Source organism: Oncorhynchus kisutch, linkage group LG6 (genome assembly GCF_002021735.2).
Source record: "Oncorhynchus kisutch isolate 150728-3 linkage group LG6, Okis_V2, whole genome shotgun sequence".
In the NCBI taxonomy this organism is placed as follows: Eukaryota; Metazoa; Chordata; class Actinopteri; order Salmoniformes; family Salmonidae; genus Oncorhynchus; species Oncorhynchus kisutch.
In genome coordinates, this window is record NC_034179.2 from 27,606,538 (window position 1) to 27,634,434 (window position 27,897).

The 27,897-nt window shown below is 41.0% G+C and overlaps 1 protein-coding gene across 2 annotated transcripts; it reads right to left on the reverse strand.

Moving 5' to 3' along the window:
• Positions 1 to 515: 515 nt before the first annotated feature.
• On the reverse strand, positions 516 to 27,893 carry LOC109892593 (moesin). Of its 2 annotated transcripts, XM_020485243.2 has the most exons (13): positions 27,382 to 27,893; positions 12,030 to 12,113; positions 8,504 to 8,599; positions 7,391 to 7,665; positions 7,165 to 7,248; positions 6,674 to 6,820; positions 6,405 to 6,501; positions 5,841 to 6,004; positions 5,308 to 5,438; positions 4,865 to 5,025; positions 4,551 to 4,643; positions 1,919 to 2,149; positions 516 to 1,723 (listed from the first exon to the last, which is right to left on the reverse strand). In XM_020485243.2, the coding sequence occupies exons 1-13, from the start codon at positions 27,391 to 27,393 to the stop codon at positions 1,559 to 1,561; spliced, it is 1,740 nt and encodes a 579-aa protein (XP_020340832.1). In that variant the 5' UTR covers positions 27,394 to 27,893; the 3' UTR covers positions 516 to 1,558. The 2 variants fall into 2 exon arrangements, with proteins under 2 accessions (XP_020340832.1, XP_020340833.1); XM_020485244.1 differs by lacking the exons at positions 7,391 to 7,665; positions 8,504 to 8,599; positions 27,382 to 27,893 and having other exon boundaries at positions 12,030 to 12,088.
• Positions 27,894 to 27,897: the final 4 nt, after the last annotated feature.

A 27,897-nucleotide genomic window follows, 5' to 3' on the forward strand; every position in this document is an offset into this window, starting at 1 on the left:
AATGATTAAAAATCATTACGTTGAACTGCATCGTCAAAGTTAAGTCATCCGTCAAATTGTTAACTAAAACCGGATTTGATTTCTGAGTTTAACATATTCAAGAAGTCTACATGCAAACAAGAGAAGATATTTCTGAAACCCTACCTTCGTATTGTGCTGAGAATAAACCACTTTCTGAAGCGTTTGAAATATATGTATTGGTCAACCAAGGACCTCTAGTGTCCTTGCAGGATACTGCACCTATTCCAATGGATTTCATATGAGATCAGACAGGAGACCGACTGGACCAGAAATCGTCCCAGTCATTTTTAACAAACCTGCCTATTTTGAATCGAGGCACACATTATTAGCTAAATAACGGTACATTTGCGCAAAAACACCAATTTAGACATGCCTGCTTGGCTAAAAGATGGACCTGCCCATCGGGCATTTACCCAAATTTACCGATGGCCAGTCAGTTTCTGAGCTCAAACAAAGATCAGGGAAACAGGAAAACAGGAAAACAGAACACATAAAACAGTGTAGTTTCCACTTTTAATGACAGTTGAAATGAAGACTCAAGCAGCAAAGGTCTGCTGAAACATTCTGCAGATGACAAGGCACTGCCCAGTACTGTAAGAATTACAATATTCATCCTTGTTTTAATTCTGGCTGGTGGCTTCCAGTCATTCATATAATTTACTGAGAAAAGGCTAGAGGGACACTTACAATCCGTAAGACATCCATCATTTTACACATAACTTGTTTTATTAAAAAATCCAAATGACAAAATAAATCATTTAAAGGCAGGTCTTCGAATCATATTGCTTCAAATGCCATATAATACAAGATTTAGCAAAAGATTGATATACAAAAAGAAACTCCTAATCATGGCAGCTACTAGTGTGCATGGCTATACATCATAGCAGATACACTTGGTCTATAAAGAGTCATTCCAATGGACTTTATCAAATCTTACCTAAAAGCAATACTGCTGGGGGTTTCCAAACAAAGATGTCCTTCTCTTAGAAAGACAACCATCTATTTAAATGCTTAAAATTAGAATTAAAAAATGCTAATTTAAATACAGTTTGATGTTCTCTTCATTTGCTGAAAATGCTTAACGGTCCACCTCAAAACAAACAGACCTGCTCTGAAACAATGACACCCAAATAGTGACCAACCATAATGTAATTCAAATTGCGGCTGTCCTGCATCGAGTTGTTATTTAGTTCGTTTTCAGTTTAAAACAGTGTGAGGAATGTATCAATTAAAAATAACTTGTAAAGGATCATCAATAAAACATCCTCCATCTATAATAAAATTGATCACTTTAAACTGTTCTATTAAATATCTCCCTTATTACCTGTTGCACTTATTTCATTACTTGTAATGTAATTTGTGCACCATTATTCAAATACATTGTGCACCACTTTTTTGTTGTTGCTCTTTGATATGTATACTGGTCTTGTTTGGGTAGAAGGCACTGTAGCTTGTGTAAGGCAGTGTCTGCAGTCTAGAATGAATGGACCAAGTATGGCACCGCTGTGGGGCCTATAGCAGTTGCAAACAAGATGCATCACATGCACTCAAACTCGTCTATACGCTGCTTGGTGTTGCCCGACCGAATCTGCCGGAGGGTCTTGTACTTGTCCCGTCCCGCTTTCACGTTATCTGCGTGGATGATGTCATTTGCGGTTTTCTTGGTCTCATCCCGAGCGATGGCCAACTCCGAGCTTAAAGCCTGGTAGAGGAAACATAACATTACGGCCATGTCTCACTACGGCACACACAACAACACAGGCATAGCATGATACATTTCTAAGCCCCATTCTTGTGATCTCTACACTTTCATAAACAGTGATACAACCCCTATAAACATCTGTCTCCAGTGCTGGGGGGTATTTTATGTGGGCAGCAGCCACAGTCGGTCACTCACCTGCAGGTGTTGCTGTACACGCTCGTTCTTCTCGGCTTCGGTCATGCGCTCCTCCTCGCTGCGGTCTTTGTGGGAGATACCGCCTGTGAACTCGGCGCTGGCCTGGTCGCTGGTTTCGTCGTTCTCGTCATGCTCGTTCTCGGCCTGCATAGGCTCCTGTATGTGGGACGCCATGATTTTGCTCTTCAGCTCCTCTTTGGTCTTCTCCAGGTCCTCCTGTACCATGCAGGCCTAAGGGGGGCAGCCACTCATGTTAATGACTCATGGTATGAACTGATTCAGGAGAAGGAATATCAATAGGTTATGTGATACATAAAAAACGGATGAACTTCAGGTGAACTACAGTGTCAGCTATCAGGTTTAGCCGAGTTCAGTATAATATCCATAAAGGATTTTGTTTCACCATAGCACAGTGTTGGCCAGTGTTTCACCTTTCTGGTTCTGTTTTCCCCAGCAGAAGGAATACACTATATATAAAGAAGTATGTGGACACTCCTTCAAATTAGTGGATTCTGATATTTCAGTGCACCTGTTGCTGACAGGTGTATAAAATTGAGCACATAGCCATGCAATCTCCACAGACAAACATTGGCAGCAGAATGGCCTTACTGAGTAGTTCAGTGACTTTCAACGTGGCACCGTCATAGGATGCCACCTTTCCAATAAGTCAGTTTGTTACATTTCTGCCCTGCTAGTGCTGCCCCGGTCAACTGCAAGTGCTGTTATTGTGAAGTGGAAAGGTCTAGGAGCAACAACGGCTCAGCCGCTAAGTGGTAGGCCACACAAGCTCACAGATCGGGACCTCCGAGGGCTGAAGCATGTGGAGTGTAAAAATCGTCTGTCCTCGATAAGAACACTCACTACCGAGTTCCAAACTGCCCCTGGAAGCAACGTCAGCACAATAACTGTTCTTCTGGAGCTTAATGAAATAGGTTTTCATGGCCGAGCAGCCGCACACAAGCCTAAGATCACTATGCGCATTGCCAAAGCATTGGCTGGAGGGGTTTAATGCTTGCTGCCATTGGACTCTGGAGCAGTGGAAACAAGTTTTCTGGAGTGATGAATCACACTTCACCATCTGGCAGTCAGACAGACAAATCTGGGTTTGGCGGATGCCAGGAGAACGCTACCTGCCCCAATACATAGTGTCAACTGTAAAGTTTGGTGGAGGAGGAATAATGGTCTGGGGCTGTTCCCTTCACTGGACCCTTAGTTCCAGTGAAGGGAAATCTTAACGCTACAGCATACAATTACATTCTAGACGATTCTGTGCTTCCAACTTTGTGGCAACAGTTTGGGGAATGACCTTTCCTGTTTCAGCATTACAATGCCCCCATGCACAAAGCGAGGTCCATACAGAAATGGTTTGTCGAGATCGGTGTGGAAGAACTTGACTGGCTTGCACAGAGCCCTGACCTCAACCCCAGCGAACACCTTTGGGATGAATTGGAACGCCGACTGCGAGCCAAGCCTAATCGCCCAACATCAGTGCCCGACCTCACTAATGCTCTTATGGCTGAATGGAAGCAAGTCGCCGCAGCAATGATCCAACATCTAGTGGAAAGCCTTCCCATAAGAGTGGAGGCTGTTATAGCAGCAAATGGAGGACCAACTACATATTAATAACCATGATTTTGGAATGAGATGTTCGACGAGCAGATGTCCACATACTTTTGGTCATGTAGTGTATCTATACCTCTATAATGACCTCTATAAGATTATACAGTTATACAGTCCAACATATACATTAATATCCTGTGTGACAGTATGGTGCACCAATCAGCTCATAAATCTTTCAGATTAAAATGGGGGAGGTAGATCTAGACAGCACAATCACACAACATTTGGGACCTGCCATTTAGATTAGCATTCTTTCAAATGTGAAAATAGGTCAAATATAACAATGGGGTGAGAGAAATCCTCCCAGGCAAACAGGATTTCCCTAGTGTAAAGACAGAAAGAAAGCATCCCTTCCAGCCAGGCCCACAGCTTGAGTCACCATGCACACAGGGGGAGAGAAGAGGAGGGGCCCCTCCAATGGAGCAATTCCCTCCACCAGAGGGCTCAGACGCGCCAATAGCGTTTACTGGATGATTGTATTTAGCACCTTCTGAACAGAGTCTCATCCATGATGTAGAATCGTGTGATTTTTTGGGTCAGTCAGACGATTACAGCGGGTGGTCCCTTAAACACAGCACACTGAACAATCAGAGACAAACACTAGATCCACATTCGGTGCTGTGCGCACACACTGCACCGATTGTCGTTCTGCTGTTCATCTGCTGTTCGTTTGCAGTTCGTTCGGCAAGGTGTGTTTTAAGGACCATCCCTGCCGGTGGGCGTCTCTGACTGCCGTCATTTTGCACTCATTTTGCAAATTATGACTGGCACTCTGTTCAGAGATGCTAAGTACTCTCGGTTGACAAAAGCTACCAGTGTGTCCGTGCCTGAAGTATGGTCTCTTAAAACAAAGTGTCCAACTGCTATAACTTCAGAACAGCATATCAGAGCTATGGTTACTTTGTTCTAATGGATGAATTACTGCAACATTGGATGTAGTTAATGACACATGGGGACTAAACCATTTGAGAAGGTGGGGGAGGTCAGAGTGAATGAGTAGCTGAGACCACACCTTCTGTTGCCACTGCGTTGCCTCATCCTCCTTCCTCTGCTTGGCGTCCTCCAGTAGGGAGATCTTTGAGGTTAGCTCAGCCAGTTCCGTGGCCTGTGGGAAAAATAGGTTATTTTCACTTTCTTTCTTAGCTATCATGATAATACATGTTTCTGTACAATACAAACAATTATGTATTTGTTTTATTCCAAAAAATGAACTACAGTAATTAACAATCATCACATTACTCAGTAGCTCATCTCTCTGTAGCACAATGCTACATGCTGACACTGCATGTGCTGTTGATGAATGTGTGTAATATGTGGGTAACTCGCCAAGTGTTCCTGGTTTTTCATCTGGTTCTCAGACTGCTGGAGCAGGGCAGTCTTGGCCTCCTCAGCCATCCTGCGCTCCTTCTCCAGACGCTCCGCCTCCTCTTGAGCACGCTTCCTCTCATGCTCCAATTCCAGAGCCTTCCTCGTCTGTTCCTCCAACTCTGCACACACACAGTAATGATGATAATAGACAGAATGGACTACGTGTACTGTAGCTTTCATTAAGTCTCTCTTGTAAAATGGAATTTCTCTCAACAAGACTAACTTCCTTAAATAAAGGTTACATTAGGTCTTACAGTGCTTTACAGTGTGTTGGTTGTATTTAGACAATAATCAATAATAACCAATGAACAATCACTCTCTTATAAGACTCTAAGCTTTAAGAGAAAAGATAATAGGTTTTCTCTTATTTATTCATACTACAGTAATAGGGGGTTTCCAACCTTGCTGAGCTTTTTTCGTCTGTTCCTCAATCTGTTTCAGTTTCTCCATAAGATCCTCCTTCTCCTTTTCAATCTTTTCCTTTTCTTTTTCAGCAAGTTCTCTCTTCTTCTTTTCATTCTCCAGCAGTGCCCTGGTGGACAGAGGCCGTAGAGTAAACAGGGAGATAGAAGGGAGGGAACATGGACAATTTCCTAACATTTTCAAGCCTTCTTTATCAGACAATAGGCCAACCTAAACATTAGCTAAAGAGATCTGTCAATGTTCTGATGGCTACTGAAGTTAGAGGGACTTTAGTAAGAAGAAGTAATAATGTCTGGCCAGTGGCCACTATTTTCCACCCACAACAGACTGCTGTGATTTTAATGTTAGAAATTATCAATTGATGCTCTTCATGTTCAGCTTTCTTTTTGAGCATTACTGTTGGGCAGATACAAGGACGATACAAAGACAGAGGCTGGAGTAACCACGGGTCTCTGAAGTCTTGAAATAGTCTTGTAAGCAGTAACTACAGTGCGGTGGTGGTGATACTGACCTCTCCATCTTCTTGTGGTTCTTCTCCTCTCTGGCCTGGGCCTTCATCTGCTGTACCTCAATGGTGTCTGGTTTGCGGCGACGCATATACAGCTCATGATTGCCCATGCAGAGTGCCAGGATGCGCTTGTTGATACGCAGTCGTGGAGCATAGAATACAAAGTCCTAGGAAAGAAAGTATGTGTGAGTACCAGTAATCTTAAAAAAAAAAAAATTATGGTAACAATAATAATTTCTCTCCCTAGCAAATACTTTATAACTTTATCAAATCAAAGTTTATACATTTTTCTACTTACCCAGAGTCAGATAAACTCATGGATACCATTTGTATGCCTCTGCATGCAGTAGAAAGGAAGTTAGAGGTAGTTTTGCATATGCTAGCATATCTGTAGACTTCCCGTTGTTGCGCTAACACTAGTTAGCATTGGCTCGCTAAACTACCTCTAACTTCCTTCATACTGCACACATAGACATAAAATGAGTATCCACGAGTTCATCTGACTCTGCCATAATCTTACAGTATTCCATTAACCATGAGTACAGAGAGGGCATTGGTGGTACATACTGGTGCTTTCTTGTCAATGGGTTTGATAACAAACTTCTTGTCATTGAAGGAAATATTCCTGATTTCACTCCATGGGAATCCAATTTTAGGTGTCATCCTGTTGAGGCAAAAATGTGATATCAACACATTGATATTTGCATTCTCATTTACACTTCGTCTCAATCATAAAACAACCATTGGACCAGAGTTTGTATGGCATATGTATAACAGCTTTCAGTCCCATATGTGTGAGTACCCCTGTTGAGGACATTTCTACATGAGTCACTCACTTATCATTCTGTTCGTAAATGTTGAGTCCCAGGGCGTCCACTCCTAACCATAGCTCTGATCCTTTCTTGTTCTTGATGCTGAAGTAGTTGACACCGTACATCTCCAGGTCCTGAGCGATCTTCAGGTACTCCATCATTGAGTCCTCTCTGTGTGGGTATAACAAATCAAGTCATTAAGCACAGAAGAAACACAAGCTATTAAGTTATTAAAATACTACCAGCAAGGTAGCTGCCAAAATAATTCTCAATAAGAGCTGATTGTCAAGATGCTTCAAAATCACAGCATATGCTTTCACATACTCAAGCACTGAGTGCAAATCTATTCACTCTATGAGAGAAGCTAAAGCAATTTTCCACATGGTATGTTGTACTGTAAAGAGAGATATAGAACTTTCAATTGAAACCAACAGCTGCAGATTTCTTTTTTAGGCCAGGAACAACAGAACTAGGAAGGGTAAGTAATGTGTGTGTCTTTGTGTGTGTTTCACTACCTGAGCATGCCCTTGTGTTCCTCATGCCACACCTGGATCCTCTCCTCCCACTGCTCCTTGTTGAGCTTGTGCTGGTCCAGGACTCTAAAAAGAGAACATTACATTACACCATAAAAACATGACACCATCAAAAACTGTAGGCCATCATAGACTGTTTACGGTAAAGAGAGTATGGAGGTCCAATCAAAAGGTGTTATGTAAACTCTAGAGATGGTGGAGGCCGTACCTCTGAGGCAACAGTTTGTCACTGGACAGGTATCCTGTCGAGTGGATGTCCTTGTTGTAGTCAGCATACTTGGCCTGCACGGCGTAGGAGGCCAGCAGCACAGCAGTCTCCGGGGGGCAGTAAATGTCATCGTTGAGGATCCCCTCCTTCACCTGCAAGAAGAACAGCCTCTGGGTGGCCTCCTGGATCAGCTCCTCTGACACGTCCTCAGGGAAGAACTTTCCACGGAACTTGAACAGTAGTGGGCTTTCCTTCCTCACATCCTGGGCAGTCACCTAAGGTCAGGGGTCATACAGCTGAGTGGAGGCACCAGGAGCAGTTTCTCTTTTACCTACACTCTTAGAATTAGTGGTGACTAGAGGAACCCCAGAGATCCTAAAGGAACCCCTGGAGTTCCTCAAAGAACCATTGCTAGTCAATGGTTCATATTTGCACCTTCGGTTAGTTGAGGGGTTCTTGGAGGAACCATTATGGATTCAATGTAGCAACAGGTTCCTGGATAAACCCTGGAGTGGAGGCGTGGCTTAGTAGGGGTGTGGCTTTAAGATTTGGCTATCCGTTAGAGTAAATGTAATTCCTGTTAATGTGATGACAATACAACAGAAAAGATTAAGGTTGAACACTGACAGTTTTGTAGTTTCAATGAGGCTAACACAGATGTATGAGTTCCTTAAGAGCCTATGCAAATCCGAAAGTTGGAATAGTTTCCACTATATTACTGTATGTAATCAGCAATGTTATTATCATTAATATTATATTAGAATATGTAATATGCATAAATATTCAAGGAACATTTTAAAATGCAGTGTACAAACTTAAGACGATGAACAGGAATGACATTTACACTAACGGGTGACCAAAAACAACTATCTGAAAGCAATGCCTACAATAAGCCGCGCCTCCAATCTGATAGGCTGCCCCCGCTACAATATATTATCAAAAAGGTTCAGGTTTGACCTTTACACAGGGGTTCCTTGAAGAACCTTTTTCAACTGGAAATGTTCCGCCGGTGTGGCAACCCAAAAGGTTTTTTCCGGGCACGTTTACTTTTAAGAGTGTAAGGTGGCATAGAAGCCTTGTTCACTATATCCTTGTTCAAATGGAGGCACTCACCTTCTTATTAAGCTTGAGCCAGGTTGAGAAACCTTTTGTATCCTGGTACTGCAGTCCGAAGAACCACACCTCCCGCAGTCCGATTGTCTTCACAACCTTAGAGCACAATTTTTTTTTTCATGTAAGCTAGCTCTCAACAGGGGTTAATTGTGTTAAATTGTCTGTGAAAACAGTGTTATGCGACATTCTTGTTTCATGTCAGGTTTTAATTTACTGTTGGTAATGGTGCATGATGGTTGAGTCATTAATTGAAAAGAATATGACGATCTAATAGTCTTTAGTTTAGTCTTTCTTTAGAGTTATATTAAAGCACTTTTACTGAAGTATGAATACAGAATCATCTTCGCTTAGTGCATAGATATTCTACTTATCTTTTACATTTTATATTTCATTTTCAGTTTCAAACTAACACTGTATCAAATAACCATTTCTAAGCTAAACCTAACGCCCAAAATAATACAGTTGGCAGCCATTTCCTAAGAGTAATTGCATGGACCTACGTGTAGAAGAGCAGTTTAAACTTTCTCAACATAACTTAACTCTTCATCTTCTACCCTAGACATTGGTACTCTTTTTTTTATATGAGTAGATCATCTCTCTCTCACACACACAAACAAACAGAGGCTTTAGATCCAATATGCTAACTTGTGAAAGGCACCCATTTTATGTATTACGACAATCATAACCAGATTGAAATAAGAATTAAGTCACATATTAAACTTAGTGCTTCAGCATTGTTGCCCGATACAGCTCTCTTTCTGATTGCCTGAGTAAAAATAGAGGGGAAACTCTGTAATCTTATCTAATGGTTGTGGAGTGAGTCATCCAGTCCCCTGCCCAGAATGCCCACTACATCAAATGCCACTTAGAGGGGTCTGTGGCTGTCCTGACACAGATATGTGTGGACAGCAAAGTCCACATTAAGTTTAAAAATTCCGAATAATACAAGTAATAGAAACAAATAAAAAATATACGTGTGATTATAAGCATTAAGTGAGATAGGGACAGCAGCCAAAATACAATTGGTGATGGAGTGACTCTGCTAAAACGATAGAGACGTAATCTTAGGCCGGGCTGGCCTGCCATACAGCCATGGCAAGTTTGTGTCTAAGAGAGCCACTTGCCAAGCACCAACCTCTCCTCTCTCCTCTCCTCACACAGACAGGCATCGTAGAACAGCTTGAGACGGCTAGGGACCGATGACAACTCATGGAGGAGACACATCTGCTGTGTAAATAGCCTTGGGGGGAGTTGGTGGGGGTGTTTCCCATATAGAAGACAGTGTTTAAACACACTACCACTGCCTGCAAATCATCCAGTTCTACACAGTCATCTGATTTGATTGAGCCGCCCTTGAGTTGAGATGGGTTAGCTTAGGGTGGGTAGGGAGTTTAATGGCAACTCCAAAGCACCGCTACAACGTGTAATATTTTACAGCGAACACTGCAGCAGAAGCGAACGCGTTCCTCCACTACCCTTTCCTCCACGTGAGGCTACAATAAGTCGAGTTTCCCCAGGAGGCTGTGAAGCGCCGGGGGAAGCTGTGAAGCCAGCTGTAGCCTATTGCATGATTCTGTTTATGAGTCGGTTATTACAAAATGTGAAACAATGCTGTGTATGTTAACTATTGCTTGATTGTGTTTATGAGTCTGTTATTAAATGTGTATGTTCACTGCTTTTCATTAAATCATGTACAGTACCAGTCAAAAACTCTTTTTAAGGGTTTTTCTTTATTTTGACTATTTCCTACATTGTAGAATAATATTGAAGACATCAACACTTTGAAATAACACATATGGAATCATGTAGTAACCAAAAATGTGTTAAACAAACCTAAATATATGTTGTATTTGAGATTATTCAAAGTAGCCACCCTTTGCCTTGATGACAGCATTGCACACTCTTGGCATTCTCTCAACCAGATTCACCTGGAATGCTTTTCCAACCGTCTTGAAGGAATTCCCACATATGCTGAGCACTTGTTGGCTGCTTTTCCTTCAGTCTGCGGTCACTATCTCAATTGGGTTGAGATCAGGTGATTGTGGAGGCCAGGTTATCTGACGCAGCACTACATCACTCTCCTTCTTGGTCAAATAGCCCTTACACAGCCTGGAGGTGTGTTGGTTCATTGTACTGTTGAAAAACAAATGATAGTCCCACTAAGCGCAAACCAGGTGGGATGGCGTATCGCTGCAGAATGCTGTGGTAGGCATGCTGGTTAAGTGTGCCTTAAATTCTAAATAAATCACAGACAGTGTCACCAGCAAAGCACACCCATACCATCTCACCTCCTCCTCCATGCTTCTTGGTGGGAGCCACACATGCGGAGATCATCCGTTCACCTACTCTGCGTTCAAAAATCTCTCATTTGGACTCATCAAACAAAAGGACAGATTTCCACCGGTCTAATGTCCATTAATCGTGTTTCTTGGCCCAAGCAAGTCTCATCTTCTTATTGCAGCAATTCGACCATGAAGGCCTGATTCACACAGTCTCCTCTGAACAGTTGATGTTGAGATGTGTCTGTCACGTGAACTCTGTGAAGCATTTATTTCGTCTGCAATCTGAGGTGCAGTTAACTCTAATGAACTTATCCTCTGCAGCAGAGGTAACTCTGGGTCTTCCTTCCCTGTGATGGTCCTAATGAGAGACAGTTTCATCATAGTGCTTGAAGGTTTTTTTTTTGCATTTGAAGAAACTTTCAAAGTTCTTGAAATTTTCTGGATTGATTGACATTCATGTCATTTCTCTTTGCTTATTTGAGCTGTTCTTGACATAATACGGACTTGGTCTTTTACCAAATGGGGATATCTTCTGTATACCACCACTACCTTGTCACAACACAACTGATTGGTTCAAACGCATTAAGAAGGGAAGGAATTCCACAAATGAACTTTTAACAAAACACACCTGTTCATTGAATTAAATAAGAATTTGACTTGCCAAGTAAAATAAAGGTTAAATTAAATTAAAAATGCATTCCTGGTGACTACCTCATGAATCTTGTTGAAAGAATGCTAAGAGTGTGCAAAGCTGTCATCAAGGCAAAGGGTGGCAACTTTGAAGAATCTCAAATCTCAAATATATTTTGATTTGTTTCACACTTTTTTGGTTACTACATGATCCCATATGGGTTATTTCATGGTTTTGATGTCTTCATAATTATTCTACAATGTAGAAAATAGTAAACATAAAGAAAAACCTGGGATGAGTAGGTGTCCAAACATTTGACTGGTACTGTAGATATAAATACATATCTAATAAAAATCTTCAGGAGCCCCCCAAAAATGTTTTGCTCTCCGGCCTATGCCATAGCGAACAGCTTGACTCAATGAGAAGAACAGCGAGAGAGTGAGAGTTCCTAGAAAAATAAACCATTCACTCCAGTCCCACAACTGGGCTTCCATTCCCCAGCTTTCAATTTAGAATGATTAGCATTAGAAGAAAAGCACCACAAGAACATGTCATTTGCCACCGAGGAGGCAAAACCGTTAGCATGTTTCAGCAGAGCAAGCATTGTTCTTACCTGGTCGAAGAGTTGCTTTCCCGTTGTGTTGGGCTGGATGGCAAACTCCAACTCTGCATCCATCGTGGTAACTCGCACACTAATCTGTTGAAGAAACCAAAATGAGTTAGTACGCTGTTACTGACAACCAGTGAATTCCATTTTTAAAAAGTTACATGTGTCGTCGGTGTACCTAATTTACAACAAATGTGATTATCGAGTTAGATGCCTCTGAGAATTCGAGATTGAGAATCAATAGCATGTTGGAGCAGACTACATTGATTAGAGACTGTTAGAGTTACTTACTTACGATTTATGCTAATAAATATATACATGTATGTACATTTATATGCAAAATTTTGTTTTGGGATTGATCAAAGGGGAATAGGCCTCATAAGCATTAGAATGAACCCTCATTCTATGACCGGAGGCAGGAAAGTTTCACAGCAGGGTAGGAGTGCACCTACATGACAACTTGGGCCAGGGATATGAGCACACTAACTTGGCAAAATCTTTATTTGATTAAACATTTTGGCAGTGTAATTTATAATTGTCTACATCTCATGAAAGATTTATGGTTATAGCAGGGTGGACACACATACTTTCAGAAAAAAATGGTGCTTATGTGGGTTGTCAGATATGTTTAATCCAAAATGTCAGTGGTTTGTAAACTGATAACTACTGAACATATTACCAAAGAGCAGGCAGCAAAGGCATCATAGTATGTTAGGTTCCAAATACTGCTTTCATCAGGCGGTAAGCAAAAGCCATAATAGAACAATTTAGGCAGACATTAATCTAGTTTTTCTAGACAGTTGGGTTGCTTCCGGCAATGTTCCAACGCTCCAGTGCCATTGCCTAGCATACGTTGTTCCCAGGTCTGGGATATCTGAGACTAACACTCAACCATTACTTTTTTCAAAGCAGTGTGAAACATTTTTGTCTTTATTTGAGAGCTGTTGCATGTCCATACTACTCTATTACATTTTCTTTGGGTATACTCCTTTGAGACGTAATACAGTGGGGCAAAAAAGTTTTTCGTCAGCCACCAATTGTGCAAGTTCTCCCACTTAAAAAGATGAGAGGCCTGTAATTTTCATCATGGGTACACTTCAACTATGACAGACAAAATGAGAAGGAAAAAATCCAGAAAATCACTTTGTAGGATTTTTAATGAATTTATTTGCAAATGATGGTGGAAAATAAGTATTTGGTCACCTACAAACAAGCAAGATTTCTGGCTCTCACAGACCTGTAACTTCTTCTTTAAGAGGCTCATCTGTCCTCCACTCGTTACCTGTATTAATGGCACCTGTTTGAACTCGTTATCAGTATAAAAGACACCTGTCCACAACCTCAAACAGTCACACTCCAAACTCCACTATGGCCAAGACCAAAGAGCTGTCAAAGGACACCAGAAACAAAATTCTATACCTGCACCAGGCTGGGAAGACTGCATCTGCAATAGGTAAGCAGCTTGGTTTGAAGAAATCAACTGTGGGAGCATTTATTAGGAAATGGAAGACATACAAGACCACTGATAATCTCCCTCGATCTCGGGCTCCACGCAAGATCTCACCCAGTGGGGTCAAAATGGTCACAAGAACGGTGAGCAGAAATCCCAGAACCACACGAGGGGACCTAGTGAATGACCTGCAGAGAGCTGGGACCAAAGTAACAGCTGGGACCAAAGCCTACCATCAGTAACACACTACACCGCCAGGGACTCAAATCCTGCAGTGCCAGACGTGTCCCCCTGCTTAAGCCAGTACATGTCTAGGCCGTCTGAAGTTTGCTAGAGAGCATTTGGATGATCCAGAAGAAGATTGGTAGAATGTCATATGGTCAGATGAAACCAAAATATAACTTTTTGGTAGAAACTCAACTCGTCGTGTTTGGAGGACAAAGAATGCTGAGTTGCATCCAAAGAACACCATACCTACTGTGAAGCATGGGGGTGGAAACATCATGCTTTGGGGCTGTTTTTCTGCAAAGGGACCAGGACGACTGATCCGTGTAAAGGAAAGAATGAATGGGGCCATGCATCGTGAGATTGAGTGAAAACCTCCTTCCAACAGCAAGGGCGTTGAAGATGAAACGTGGCTGGGTCTTTCAGCATGACAATGATCCCAAACACACCGCCCGGGCAACAAAGGAGTGGCTTCGTAAGAAGCATTTCAAGGTCCTGGAGTGGCCTAGCCAGTCTCCAGACTCAACCCCTTAGAAAATCTTTGGAGGGAGTTGAAAGTCCGTGTTGCCCAGCAACAGCACCAAAACATCACTGCTCTAGAGGAGATCTGCATGGAGGAATGGGCCAAAATACCAGCAACAGTGTGTGAAAACCTTGTGAAGACTTACAGAAAACGTTTGACCTCTGTCATTGCCAACAAAGTATTGAGATAAACTTTTGTTATGACCAAATACTTATTTTCCACCATAATTTGCAAATAAATTCATTAAAAACCCTCCAATGTGATTTTCTAGATTTTTTTCCCCATTTTGTCTGTCATAGTTGAAGTGTACCTATGATGAAAATAATAGGCCTCTCTCATCTTTTTAAGTGGGAGAACTTGCACAATTGGTGGCTGACTAAAAACTTTTTTCCCCCACTGTATGCATGCTCATTTCAACTCCCTTACTCACTAGAGAGGGGAGGGTGGGGCAGACAATTACAATGTTTCAAAGATGTACAATGTGGGAGAGAGGCCATTTTCCGTGCCTGGTACAGATGATTGCACAAGGGGAGGTGCTAGACTAAAAATGATTGATCAGCCTCAAACCCTGGAAAAAACAATTGCAGGAAACCCGCTGAGGGAGACAGTGCACCAATTCCTGCCACAATGAGGTATTATTAGCTTATATTGGAAAAAGAGGCACACTGACTTCACAGAAACCAAAGGGGAAATAAATATTTTTATCTCAATGATGAAAACTTGTCCACTACACTAACAGAATTTTAAACAGAATTTAATCGGAGTAGATTTGACACAGAAATAAAAACTTTCTACAGTTACTATACTAATACTGTGTCAAATTAAATAGTTTTGCATCTGGCAATAGTGATGAGTATATCTCTCTCAATGTAGCAGAAATACTTTGGGGGTTTTAGCATGCTTAAGTGAACATGTTGTCCCCCAGCTCACTCTCTCTCTCTACCGAGCTGCTTCACTACAGGAAGTAACCACATCCTCTGTTAGCTGGGCCTCGCAAAGCGAGGGTGGCCCGCCCAACATGGAGCTCACTGACATTACATCCTGTAATGCATCACATTGCTGCTTGCCTGCCTTTCTCTCAGAGTTAACGTGTGCTCAGTGATTGCACCAGCACAATTTATCTTTTTGATTTCTTAACATCCATACACACGTGCATGCAAAAAGGACTTGTAGCTCTCTATCGCACTGTTTTGCCCTCATATGACATTTACTGTAGGCCTATGCGTGATTATGATAAAAAGTTGCTCTTAGACTGTTCTAGTGACACGATAATAACGTGATCATTTTGTAATTGCAAGTTCTGCCATTTTTGTAATTACAAAAGAGGAATTAGGAAAAGTGGCCTTATTTCTAGAATGATTTATATAACAGCAGGCATACAAAACCTGATGAGCTAGCCATCATGGATACCTCAGTCTTTAGACCACAACATCATGGCCCAACACTCACAGCAGTTTTACAGCCAGTATGAATTAGAAACAAATGGAATATGCCCATAAAAGGAATGCAACAAATTAGTGTATGCTGCCTGCCTCGTGGTATATACAAGCTTCCTCCTGCTGTGCACCCTAAACATATTTCCATCCCACGCTGTGAGTGATTAATAAAGCTATATTGACATGGCTCCATGTTCTGTCCTCTCAGAGATGACATGAGTGTGTGTGTGTGGGGGGGGGGGGGAATAACTGAGCAGGGCTGAGGCCCACGCCTGAGCTGAGCCACAATGGCATGCTTTATTTCCCAGCTGTGTGGCTGATTAGGGCTGCGTTCTTTCCCCTTTGTGTCAGCAGGCCCCATTTGCTGGTCATTCCACTTGTCACCCTGCCACTTCCTGTCATCACCGGCAGCACAGAGCAGACTGGAGTGGCTGGACTGATGCGGCCCACAGAGTAGAGGGCTGTAGAGTAGAGCTGTGACTGGACCGAGGCCTGTAGGAGCAGGAGCTAACTACTATGAACATTAACCTCATTTAGGCTTCACAAATTACCCAGACACATCCAGCCATCTACAAGTAATTAGTACAAACATTTAACATGGTTAGTTCTCAAACAAATTCTATGCCACTCAACAGTGCATAGTTGAGTTCCTTGTTTTCTTAAAATGTATGACTAAACAAGATCTGAACACATCTCAAAGGTGCTATCTAATGTTGTAGGGGAGAGATTAATAAATCAACTTTTTATTTCACACAAAATGAAGGCCCAGTTTTCTAGGGAGTGGTTAGATGAATGTTTCATTTCCTCTTTCCATGTTCCGGCAACTTCTACCAGTGAAATTAAGCTTTATGTGCACTTGCAGGCTATACCGATAACTTATGTTTGTAATCAAGTTAAGGCCTATATCTGTCTATTGCCATTGTCACGTTTCCCAATAACCAACCAAAAATCGTTGCTCAACATAAAAAGGTAACTAACAAATGAGTCACTGACAAACAAAACAAAACCAGGTGGGGGTTTAAAATGGGTTCTGAAAGGCATCCACTGAATGCTGACCAATCAACCTCGACTAGGGTCTTAAATATACACCCACAATGGACGCTCCCGTAGATTTGCTTGATAAACTAAAAGAAAAGAACACACGCCAACTTAGGTTAGGGAGTGAAAATAAACATCAATCAAACCAAATGGCAAAAAAAATAAAAGGTGTCGCATTAAACTTAAAGCAGGAGTGTTAAACAGCAGTCTAGCTCTTCCAACATCTCTCGTGCCAACTGGAACACTGGATTTGCAGCTTTTAAATATCACCTATGCCAGCAGGTGATTAACGAGGTGCAACACATCCTGACCAACAAGGATGATTCCAATCAGGGCAAGCCACAAACTCGAAGTCGAAATCCCAAAGCCTATAACATCTTCCTTAAGACAACAAATATATACCATGTATTTTTTGGACAAGTTTGCTTACCACCAACAGAAAAAAACTCCCATTTCACAACAAGATCGACTTAAATGCGACACTACTTTAATGAATCGCCTTCTCTAATATAAACCCGGTATTTGCTGCCAGTCTATTGTACAAGACAAAACAGGCACAAAGAAATGTTATATTATATTTTTCATATTTGTATATATATATATAATAGCTGCCTAAAACTCAAATGTTTTGAGAACAGAGGGAAAATCTCGATCTGTGTACCTTCAGGACAGGACAGGACCAACCAAAACAAAAATAATCTCCAATACGGCAAAACGTGTTGTCAAAACAAAAGCCAGGATACACACTGGCTAAACACAAAACAAAACTTATGACTGCCAACCCTTGAAAAAAAAAATCGACAACAAAGTTGTCCTTACTACGCATTTCAAGGGAAAACTCCCACAATATCCGTAGTAAATTTCCTCTCAGGATTTTCATATTTTCAATTGCCTCAGGGAAACGAGTGGCTGCATACATAACGGTTACAAGAAAATGGTGACCACTCTTTGTTTTTGGCAAAGGACCAACACAGTCCACCAGAACCCTGCTGAAGGTTCATCAAAAGGAGGAATAGGCTGCAAAGATGCAACTGGCACCTTTGCAGCTTACAGTTTGGTTTGGTTTGCCGGTGAGCTGGCAAATGTGACAAGATCTACAATAAGCCACAACATCCCATTTCAGATCAGAAGAAGTTACATAAAATACGGTCATACATCTTGTTGACCCCAAGATTGCCTGCCATACTACCATCGTCAGCCAACCTCAGTATCTCTTGTCGACAATTTGAAATACACTGAGCCAATCGTCTTGCCCGGTTTTGGCGTGGGAATGCCATTTTCTCATCAGAATACCATCTCTGTCAAAGTAACCCACACGAACTTCATCAAACTTCTCCTCTGGACGTATCTCAGCAAAAAAATGAGAGAGGAAAACATCTTTACTATATTCAGCAATCAGCTGCTTCCTAGACATCGAAGTGTCAACTGTATGGACCCTCTCTCTTTCAGAGGTCCTACAAACTTGCTCAACTTTAGGGTTTTCAAAGGAGAGGCTGCTCAGGAGGTATAGTGAAATCAGGACCACACATAAACGTCTCAGACAGATCAAACATGGTGGGATCACTGACATCCTCCTGAACACTAGACTTGCTCTTGGCAATCTTGTTTGACATAACACATATAACCGCACATGCTGGGAACACTCTAGGGTACATTTCTGATAACCCATCAGGTTCCTCTACTCTTGGTTCCTTTATAAATAACAGGATTTATTAGCCACTTTAAACAATGCCACTTAATATAATGTTTACATACCCTACATTACTCATCTCATATGTATTTCTATATACTGTACTCTATATCATCTAATGCATCTTTATGTAATACATGTAATACTAGCCACTTTAAACTATGCCACTTTGTTTACATACCCCACATTACTCATCTCATATACTATACTCGATACCATCTACTGCATCTTGCCTATGCCGTTCTGTACCATCACTCATTCATATATCTTTATGTACATATTCTTTATCCCTTTACACTTGTGTGTATAAGATAGTAGTTTTGGAATTGTTAGGTTAGATTACTCGTTGGTTATTACTGGATTGGCGGAACTAGAAGCACAAGCATTTCGCTACACTCACATTAACATCTGCTAACCATGTGTATGTGACAAATAAATTTTGATTTGATTTGGATTTGGCACAACCTTCCCTCCAGCCAAATCGTTGCCCAAAATGAAAGAGACCCTCTTCACCAGTATGCTAGGCCTCACTCCAACGATAACGGACCCAGTAACAAGAACAGACTCGAGTTCCACATTATACAAAGGAACTTCCATGCAACCCATCTTCATGCCTTGAACGAACACACTGTAACAAGTTGCTCAAGTGTCAGACAAAGGCAAAACACCCTCCAAATATAAAAGGTTGGACTGCCCCAGTGTCTCGCAGAAGACGGGCTGCCCAACCTTTTATTTTGGAGGGGTTTTTGTCTTTGTCTGACACTTCAGCAACTGGTTACACATACAGTATAATCCTAAACCTTGTTTAGGCGATAAACCAGTCCCAGCCAGAGACTTAACGGGCTGGAGTGATCCCACAAAAAGAAACAGTTTTTCTCTCATTTTTCTGTTTCAACTTAGGACACAGAGACAATGTGTCCTTTGTCACGGCAGTAGTGACAAACTGGCAGATACAAAGCACAAGTTTTCTGCCTTGTCTTTGGGCACTGCAGAAAATACTTAAACCTCACAGAGGGAGGTGACTTCTCTAGATTGCTTTTTGGGTAGGAATAACTACTGGGCGCTTTGTTTGTGAAGGTAGTTTTATGTGTCAACACAAACTCATCTGCAAGGACTGCATCTTTCTCAAGAGTGAGATCCTTGTGCTCATAAATGTAGGTAGCAACCCTTTCGTGAAGGCAATTCTTGAACTACTTGAGTGGTAGGAGTGCCTTTAACTCTTGAAGGACCTTGACCTCTTGAGAACAACACCACTGATCAAAAAGACATGCTGGTTCCCTTGAGAATTAAACATGGCTTTTTAATGTCTTTCGTAATTTACTGATCTGTTGTCTGTATGCCTCTGGGACCAACTCATGAGCCAGAAGGATAGCAGCTTTAACAGTGTCATAATCTGAACTCTGAGAGATAAAGCACCATACACTTTCAGAGATTTCCCCACAAAAAAACACTTTGTAGAGGAGGACCCGATATTGCGCAGCCATTCTAGCGACGTGGCAATCCACTCATAGTAGAATATACCTCCACATACCTAGTATACCTAGTAGAATACCTCCACCTCCTTTTCCTTGAAAGGCGGTACAAGCCGACCAAGATCAAACTCTGTTGAGGGTGGAGGATCATGGCCTGACTTGATTGTGAGGGCATCCACTTCTGGTGCTGCTTTGGTGGACAACAGTTCTATCTGTTTTAACTGAATGGTGTGCTCGAACTCTAATCTCTGTTGCTTCAATCTTGCCTTTAGTTCTACCTCTCACAGTTGCACCTCTACGGGGTGTATTCCACCATCCGTAGGACCCTTCTCATCATCCTCCCTCTCCACGAGGATTTCCTCTTCCACTAAAACAGTAGTGATTAACTCTTTGACTAGTGCTTTTGAATCGGCAGTTGCCACTGTCACATAATGCTTTGCAATGATGAGCAGATTCGCTTTTGTACATTTTATCCAGTACCTCCCAAGTAGGGTTCCCCACAAATGCTTGCAAATAAAAGTCCATATTTATTTTTATTTACAGTGTGAGTTTTTATGCAACTTTCCACTGATTTCACCAATTTTATAACCCATCTGAGTGGTTGTCAGTGACAAACCCTCAAACAAAAGTGCATTTTGAAAACTCAAATATCTGGGCACAGTAACACTTCATAGGTGATTGGAGTGACTACCATACTCATAGGAAACAATGATCCTTCCTGGCTGAGCCCCCATTTTGTTAAGTTCCCAAATAACCAACCAAAAATCATCGCTGTGCCAGCACAGGTGAAACTTAACTTAAACATGTTTAACAAGGCAACAGGTGCAGCTCATCCAATCTGGGAAAGCCACACCCAAACAGAACCAACCTCGAAAACGAAGTAGAACAAAACCCCAAAGCCTTTAACACCATAGCCATTCGTTTTATGGTTTACTCTATGAACTGAGTCACACCACAAATGTGAGTTGAATCTAACTGCAGTGGCTGTGAGTTGAATCTAATTTCAGTGACTAAGATTTGTTAAATGACACTAATTTACAAGATCTAGTAAGACATTGAGAGTAGATTTGCATGTAAGTCCCACATTGTGCCTCTGTCACCATGTTAAACATTTATTTGCATCACTGTTTTGATGAATCCCCTAAATCAATGGTTCCCAAACAGGGGTACTAGGACCCATGGGGTTACTTGGCCTATCTACAGAAGGTACTTGAGAAGACTCGTGACCATAGGCTTACTGGTAAAATGCACATGAGGGGGTTCTTCAGGCAGACCAAAATATTGTTGCTGGTACAGTTACTGAAAAAGGTTGGGAACCACTGCCCTAAATCATACCACTTTTATATTTTCTCTAAACACTATACTTTATTTTCCCAGTCAACCAAACTGCTTAATATGACATAGCCTACTGATTAGACATTATTTCATTGTGTAGTTCAGGCCTACAGGTCCTTGGCTACCAGTCAAGGGTTGTTAAGAAGTGCATTTCCTGGGTAAAAATAGTTCATCTCACACAGGAAAAAAATAACTACACATGGGCAGTTCTGCCTGGTAAGGGTGTGTATCGCATGGCTAGAGCTCAGAACACTTCTCACACACTATTATTAGAACAGCAGCAAAACATCACTCTCAGTAACAGGACCAATGATAGTTTTGTGGCTGATTCCTCACAGAACATGAACAAAATGTAATACATAGACGAGTACCTTGTAGGAAGGCTATCAACCTAGGGGTGGCAGGTAGCCTAGTGGTTAGAGTGTTGTACTAGTAACCGGAAGGTTACAAGATTAAATCCCCATGCGATCCGTCGTTAATCTAGACTATCGTTGAAAAAAAAGAATTTGTTCTTAACTGACTTGCCTAGTCAAATAAAGGTAAAAACATATATATATATATATATATATATTTTTTTTTTTTAACTGGACAGATTGTTTGATTTCCTTCAGTTCTGTTGTCACATTCTGCGATTGACTTGCAAGGCTTCAGCGGTGTATTTGATCTGTGCATGTGCCAGCAGCGCAAGACTCTCTCTATGCGAGTGAGGTGAGTTTGAAAAAACTGAAAGTATGCATTTTAGAAATAAATAGGCTTCCCCAAAATAGCGTGGTAGATTTTTTTTAAAGATTAAAAAAAAAAAGTTATTTATCAAAATCCCACCCCAAGCCTGATTTCAGATGTATAATGTAAACAAGACCATTAGGGAAATCGTTATTCTTGCACAGCATGTAAAAGTTTAAATATAACTATTATATTATTCTGACTATTTACACAAATCGTATTATTGTGTACATACAATGCCGGCGGTGTTACTATTGGTCAGTCATCGGGATCGGCTCGTAACACCAGCCACACTACACGATTAAGGCAAAAAGTTTACGAGCGAATGTAGTGATACTTAAATCGGCAGACCTAGACCATGCCACACTGAACGAGCGAAGACATCCAACAATTGTTTCCGACCTAAGAACTTGCCCACGCCATGGAAATGTTGTCTGGGACAGCAAAATCGTGGCATAAGACGGCTAAAATTGTACAGACTACAAAGGCCTTTACCCAGGCCTCCTTTAATAAGACTCAATAATGTTTCATTTGTACAGTGCCTTGCGAAAGTATTCGGGCCCCTTGAACTTTGCGACCTTTTGCCACATTTCAGGCTTCAAACATAAAGATATAAAACTGTATTTTTTGTGAAGAATCAACAACAAGTGGGACACAATCATGAAGTGGAACGACATTTATTGGATATTTCAAACTTTTTTAACAAATCAAAAACTGAAGAATTGGGCGTGCGAAATTATTCAGCCCCCTTAAGTTAATACTTTGTAGCGCCACCTTTTGCTGCGATTACAGCTGTAAGTCGCTTGGGGTATGTCTCTATCAGTTTTGCACATCGAGAGACTGAACTTTTCTCCCATTCCTCCTTGCAAAAACAGCTCGAGCTCAGTGAGGTTGGATGGAGAGCATTTGTGAACAGCAGTTTTCAGTTCTTTCCACAGATTCTCGATTGGATTCAGGTCTTGACTTTGACTTGGCCATTCTAACACCTGGCTATGTTTATTTTTGAACCATTCCATTGTAGATTTTGCTTTATGTTTTGGATCATTGTCTTGTTGGAAGACAAATCTCTGTCTCAGTCTCAGGTCTTTTGCAGACTCCATCAGGTTTTCTTCCAGAATGGTCCTGTATTTGGCTCCATCCATCTTCCCATCAATTTTAACCATCTTCCCTGTCCCTGCTGAAGAAAAGCAGGCCCAAACCATGATGCTGCCACCACCATGTTTGACAGTGGGGATGGTGTGTTCAGGGTGATGAGCTGTGTTGCTTTTACGCCTAACATAACGTTTTGCATTGTTGCAAAAAAGTTCAATTTTGGTTTCATCTGACCAGAGCACCTTCTTCCACATGTTTGGTGTGTCTCCCAGGTGGCTTGTGGCAAACTTTAAATGACACTTTTTATGGATATCTTTAAGAAATGGCTTTCTTCTTTACCACTCTTCCATAAAGGCCAGATTTGTGCAATATACGACTGATTGTTGTCCTATGGACAGAGTCTCCCACCTCAGCTGTAGATCTCTGCAGTTCATTCAGAGTGATCATGGGCCTCTTGGCTGCATCTCTGATCAGTCTTCTCCTTGTATGAGCTGAAAGTTTAGAGGGAGGGCCAGGTCTTGGTAGATTTGCAGTGGTCTGATACTCCTTCCATTTCAATATTATCGCTTGCACAGTGCTCCTTGGGATGTTTAAAGCTTGGGAAATCTTTTTGTAGCCAAATCCGGCTTTATACTTCTTCACAACAGTATCTCGGACCTGCCTGGTGTGTTCCTTGTTCTTCATGATGCTCTCTGCGCTTTTAACGGACCTCTGAGACTATCACAGTGCAGGTGCATTTATACGGAGACTTGATTACACACAGGTGGATTGTATTTATCATCATTAGTCATTTAGGTCAACATTGGATCATTCAGAGATCCTCACTGAACTTCTGGAGAGAGTTTGCTGCACTGAAAGTAAAGGGGCTGAATAATTTTGCACGCCCAATTTTTACGTTTTTGATTTGTTAAACAAGTTTGAAATATCCAATAAATGTCGTTCCACTTCATGATTGTGTCCCACTTGTTGTTGATTCTTCACAAATAAATACAGTTTTATATCTTTATGTTTGAAGCCTGAAATGTGGCAAAAGGTCGCAAAGTTCAAGGGGGCCGAATACTTTCGCAAGGCACTGTATGTGCTACAAAATCACGATGTTAATGTTTCCATTCTATCTTGGGAACATTCAATGCCTTTTCTGTCTTGTAAAGGGCGTTGGGTCATACTGAGGAGCAAACAAAGCTATAACAAATCTTAGCTATAGACTGTATTTCAGTAAAGTACACAAATTATTATAAACTGGGACACCAATCACTGGGAAAAAATGAAGTGACATTTTCCACCTTCCAAATTCTCTTGATCACACATACTTTTATCTGTTTTGGAGGTGAATGTTAACCATTCACAAACATATTCACATACACAAATGGAATACAATCAATTAGAAAAGTATTCATAGTATGTTTTTAGGTCAAAATCATGAACAGGAAGATTAGAGCCACAGGCACTAATGTAGAACTAAAAGCTCTCTCTGGGTTTAATTCTGAGAATGAGGTTAGCCTCAAACTGCTAATGCTACTCTCCGTAGAGCCAAAATGTTATAAACTTCCACTATAGACAGTTTTTCAGAATCAATATAAGAATGTCAATTATGTTGATATTTGTTCAGATTGAATGTGATTGCGAGTCTTATATTAGTTTCAAGTTAGTTAACCTCACTGTACTATGACTTGCCCTTTTTCAAATCAGGTTCATGAATAGCAGATAATGCAATGTCGTTTGTAGTTCAAACACCTTAAAGCAACCACTTCAGTACAAAGTCAGTACAAGTCAGTACAAATTGATACGGTCGTTATCACAATCATTACTGTTCACTTACCAACGTAGTAATAGTGCAGTGATTTATGTTAACCTAGGGTGAGATCCTATGTAAAAAAATTAATAAAGTTCTGTTTTTAACAAACCTCATCCAAATCAACTCAAAAACACAAAAAAACAACAACAAAAGACAACTCACTGGTTGGTTTTCTGGAGCCAGAGAGATGTTTCAGAGCTGCTGCACAGTTACCCTCCATTTACGGGCTGAAGCCCCCAAAGGTTCGCATAATTTCTGCCTTTCATACACTCTACCACCGGTAGCTTAGTTTATTACAAATGGTTAATCTCAGCTCTGCTATGTGCATTTACAGAGCTGCTCAATCCCCTTCTTACATACCACTGGACTTTCCACTTCACTTGGTTCTGTTATTTGTTGTTTGTCAAGAACTAAGGCTTTTCAACTAACAGAATTATACTCATGCCAATATAGTATTTCACTTCACTGGACAGTAGTAAGTAGAAATTGCTGTTGATTAGAATATCGTAGTTCTGAAGGAAAGCAACATCACTGAATAACACATTTATTAGTGATGTGTAGAGTTCTAGAGTCTAAAGGTACATCTGAAATAAAATTAACCAGACTGCAAGTACCTTTTTAGTGATGAGAGGGTCTTATGAATATAATAAAATTGATTGATGTAAAATAGCATATCATAACATATGTATTATGACATTATCTGGGAAATGAGACAGGAGTCAATTTGGTGTGTGACATGGGGTGGCCTGTAGAAGTGCTTAAAAACCTAAATGGTGAAACACTGGCTGAGGAACGTGCAATTGCGCAGGACGGAGAAGGGGGAGTCTGTGCTGTGAAACACCAAATAAGGCTTTCAGTGGCAGCGTCAAGAGACTGCAGGCCAGGAAATGGCTCAAAAGTAACTGACGCAATCTTAGAAACCTTGAGTCACTAGATTACAGTTCCTTGGGAAGCTGTAAAATTGCCAAAAGAAGCACAGCCAAAGCCTACACTAATGGTAGGGGGACACATGGATGACTGCTGTGAAAAGACATGTTAATACATCAATACAGATTAAAATAAATACATCTATAATCTTCTCATGCGTTCACAATTGATTCTTAAAAGCTACATGTCACAATACTGCACATTATTTTACTGTCATTACCTGGGGTGCATTTTATCACAGTGACTGATAAAGCAAAACATATTTTTCAAATCCTCATGTCTGACAACCTGATCTAAAATATGATGCTATACAGAGTGTTTTATTCATTGTTCCTAATTTGGAGTAAATACTTGATTAAGATAACGTAGAAATCAAATAAATTACAAATGCAATGCTATTTAACATCAATAGAACTGATCCAGTGGATTCTACATTCAACAAAATTTCCCTGGGCTGGGATCTATATTGGGCGGCAGGTAGCCTAATGGTTAGAGCGTTGGACTATTAGAATCCGGAAGGTTGCAAGATCGAATCCCGGAGGGGACAGGGTAACAAAAAAATCGTCCTGTCCCTGAACTAGGCTGTCATTGAAAATAAAAATGTGTTATTTTAACTGACTTGCCTAGGTAAATAAAGGTAAAATATAATAAATATAGCAAATTTCTAATTCTCGCAGGCCTGGTAATCTTCTAGGCTAAGGTTTGCCATAGATCAAACTTTAAGAACCTACATTTCTAGATACTGTACCTCCTAGAATAGCCTATACTTTGATAGAGCACAATGCAAGTGATCTAACCTCCATCACTCAATAGCAGGCCTATAGGACAGGATAACATGGGAGTCCACTGTTGAAGAGTGCATAGGCTAGCTATTGTACTACGGGGTACCACAAAGACAAACACAACGTCATCGAATGGGCCATGGGAACCTCCGGTAGGCCTACAGCAAACAAAATCAACACTAATAGGCCACATTGATATGAATTGGGCCCGGTGACGCGTTAATGTTGTTCTAGAGACTACATTTGAACAACATTTAACATGAATATGGATCGAGTTGATATGAACCCAACGCTGGTCTATTCAACTTCTTGAACGTTCATTCAAAAGCCAATCACGTTCCAAGGAACGGGGGATTGCCGATGGCGCATAGCTTGACACAAAATAACGGTTCATAGAATAGACACAAACCTAGGGTAGCCTAACAAAAAAAGAACGTCGGGCAACATTGTATCAATTCCTTGTAATTCGTAATAAAAACAAGTTTAGGGGATGCTGGAGAAAAAATATATAGTCTACAGCGTCCTGCCCTATATGAAATACATGTTTTAAAATACACTTTTCATTCATTTGAGGGGCGCTAAACCTTTTCTGAACCTAAATGGCTCTACATAGGCTATACAACGTCAGACACATTCAGTAGCCCAATTGAGTTAAATCTGCCAAATATATGCTTTCGAAGAATTATAGGATATCAATTCAAACATTTGACTTTATAGCCTGTTATGAGCTAAATTATCTTTCTCGACCAAACAAGACAACAAGTTGGAAAGCTACATTTTGACCAGAGATAGCGTTTTATATAATGTCTTATTTCTATGTAAACATCAGTGTTTTAAAGCTGGTCCCACACACGAATAAAGGCTACTCACCGTCTTCGGCATTTTCGCAGTTATCTGTCCTTAGTCACTGATGTCAGGAATTGGATGGTAGCAACAATGGAGTCAACAAAAACTTGTGTCCATTAGATAAAGTGCACAATCTGAAAATCGTCCGTCAAGTTCAGTTAAACTTTGATTTCAAACTTTTCAAACTGCTCGTATTTTCCTATTTTCTTTGTATCGCCTCAAAGTGGTGATCCAGAGCTTAATTTCCTGCTAACGGCACGGTGACTGAAAAACCACACCCAGCCCAATGAAGACATACTAAAATGAGTTTTTCAGCAGACTCCGCCTGTATTCTCAATGACCCGTTATTCCTTTGTCAAGCTCCAGTTGAACGTGAGCAGCTAAACTAAATTCCTGGATATTAAATTTAAGCCCGGATACCCCACAAGGTTCCGATATAAATAATTTCCCGCATACCATAAGTATATAGCTAGCGACATTTGATTTTACTCCAGTTTTTCAATCTAAGATATAATACCATTTTGAGGGTAACACACTGTT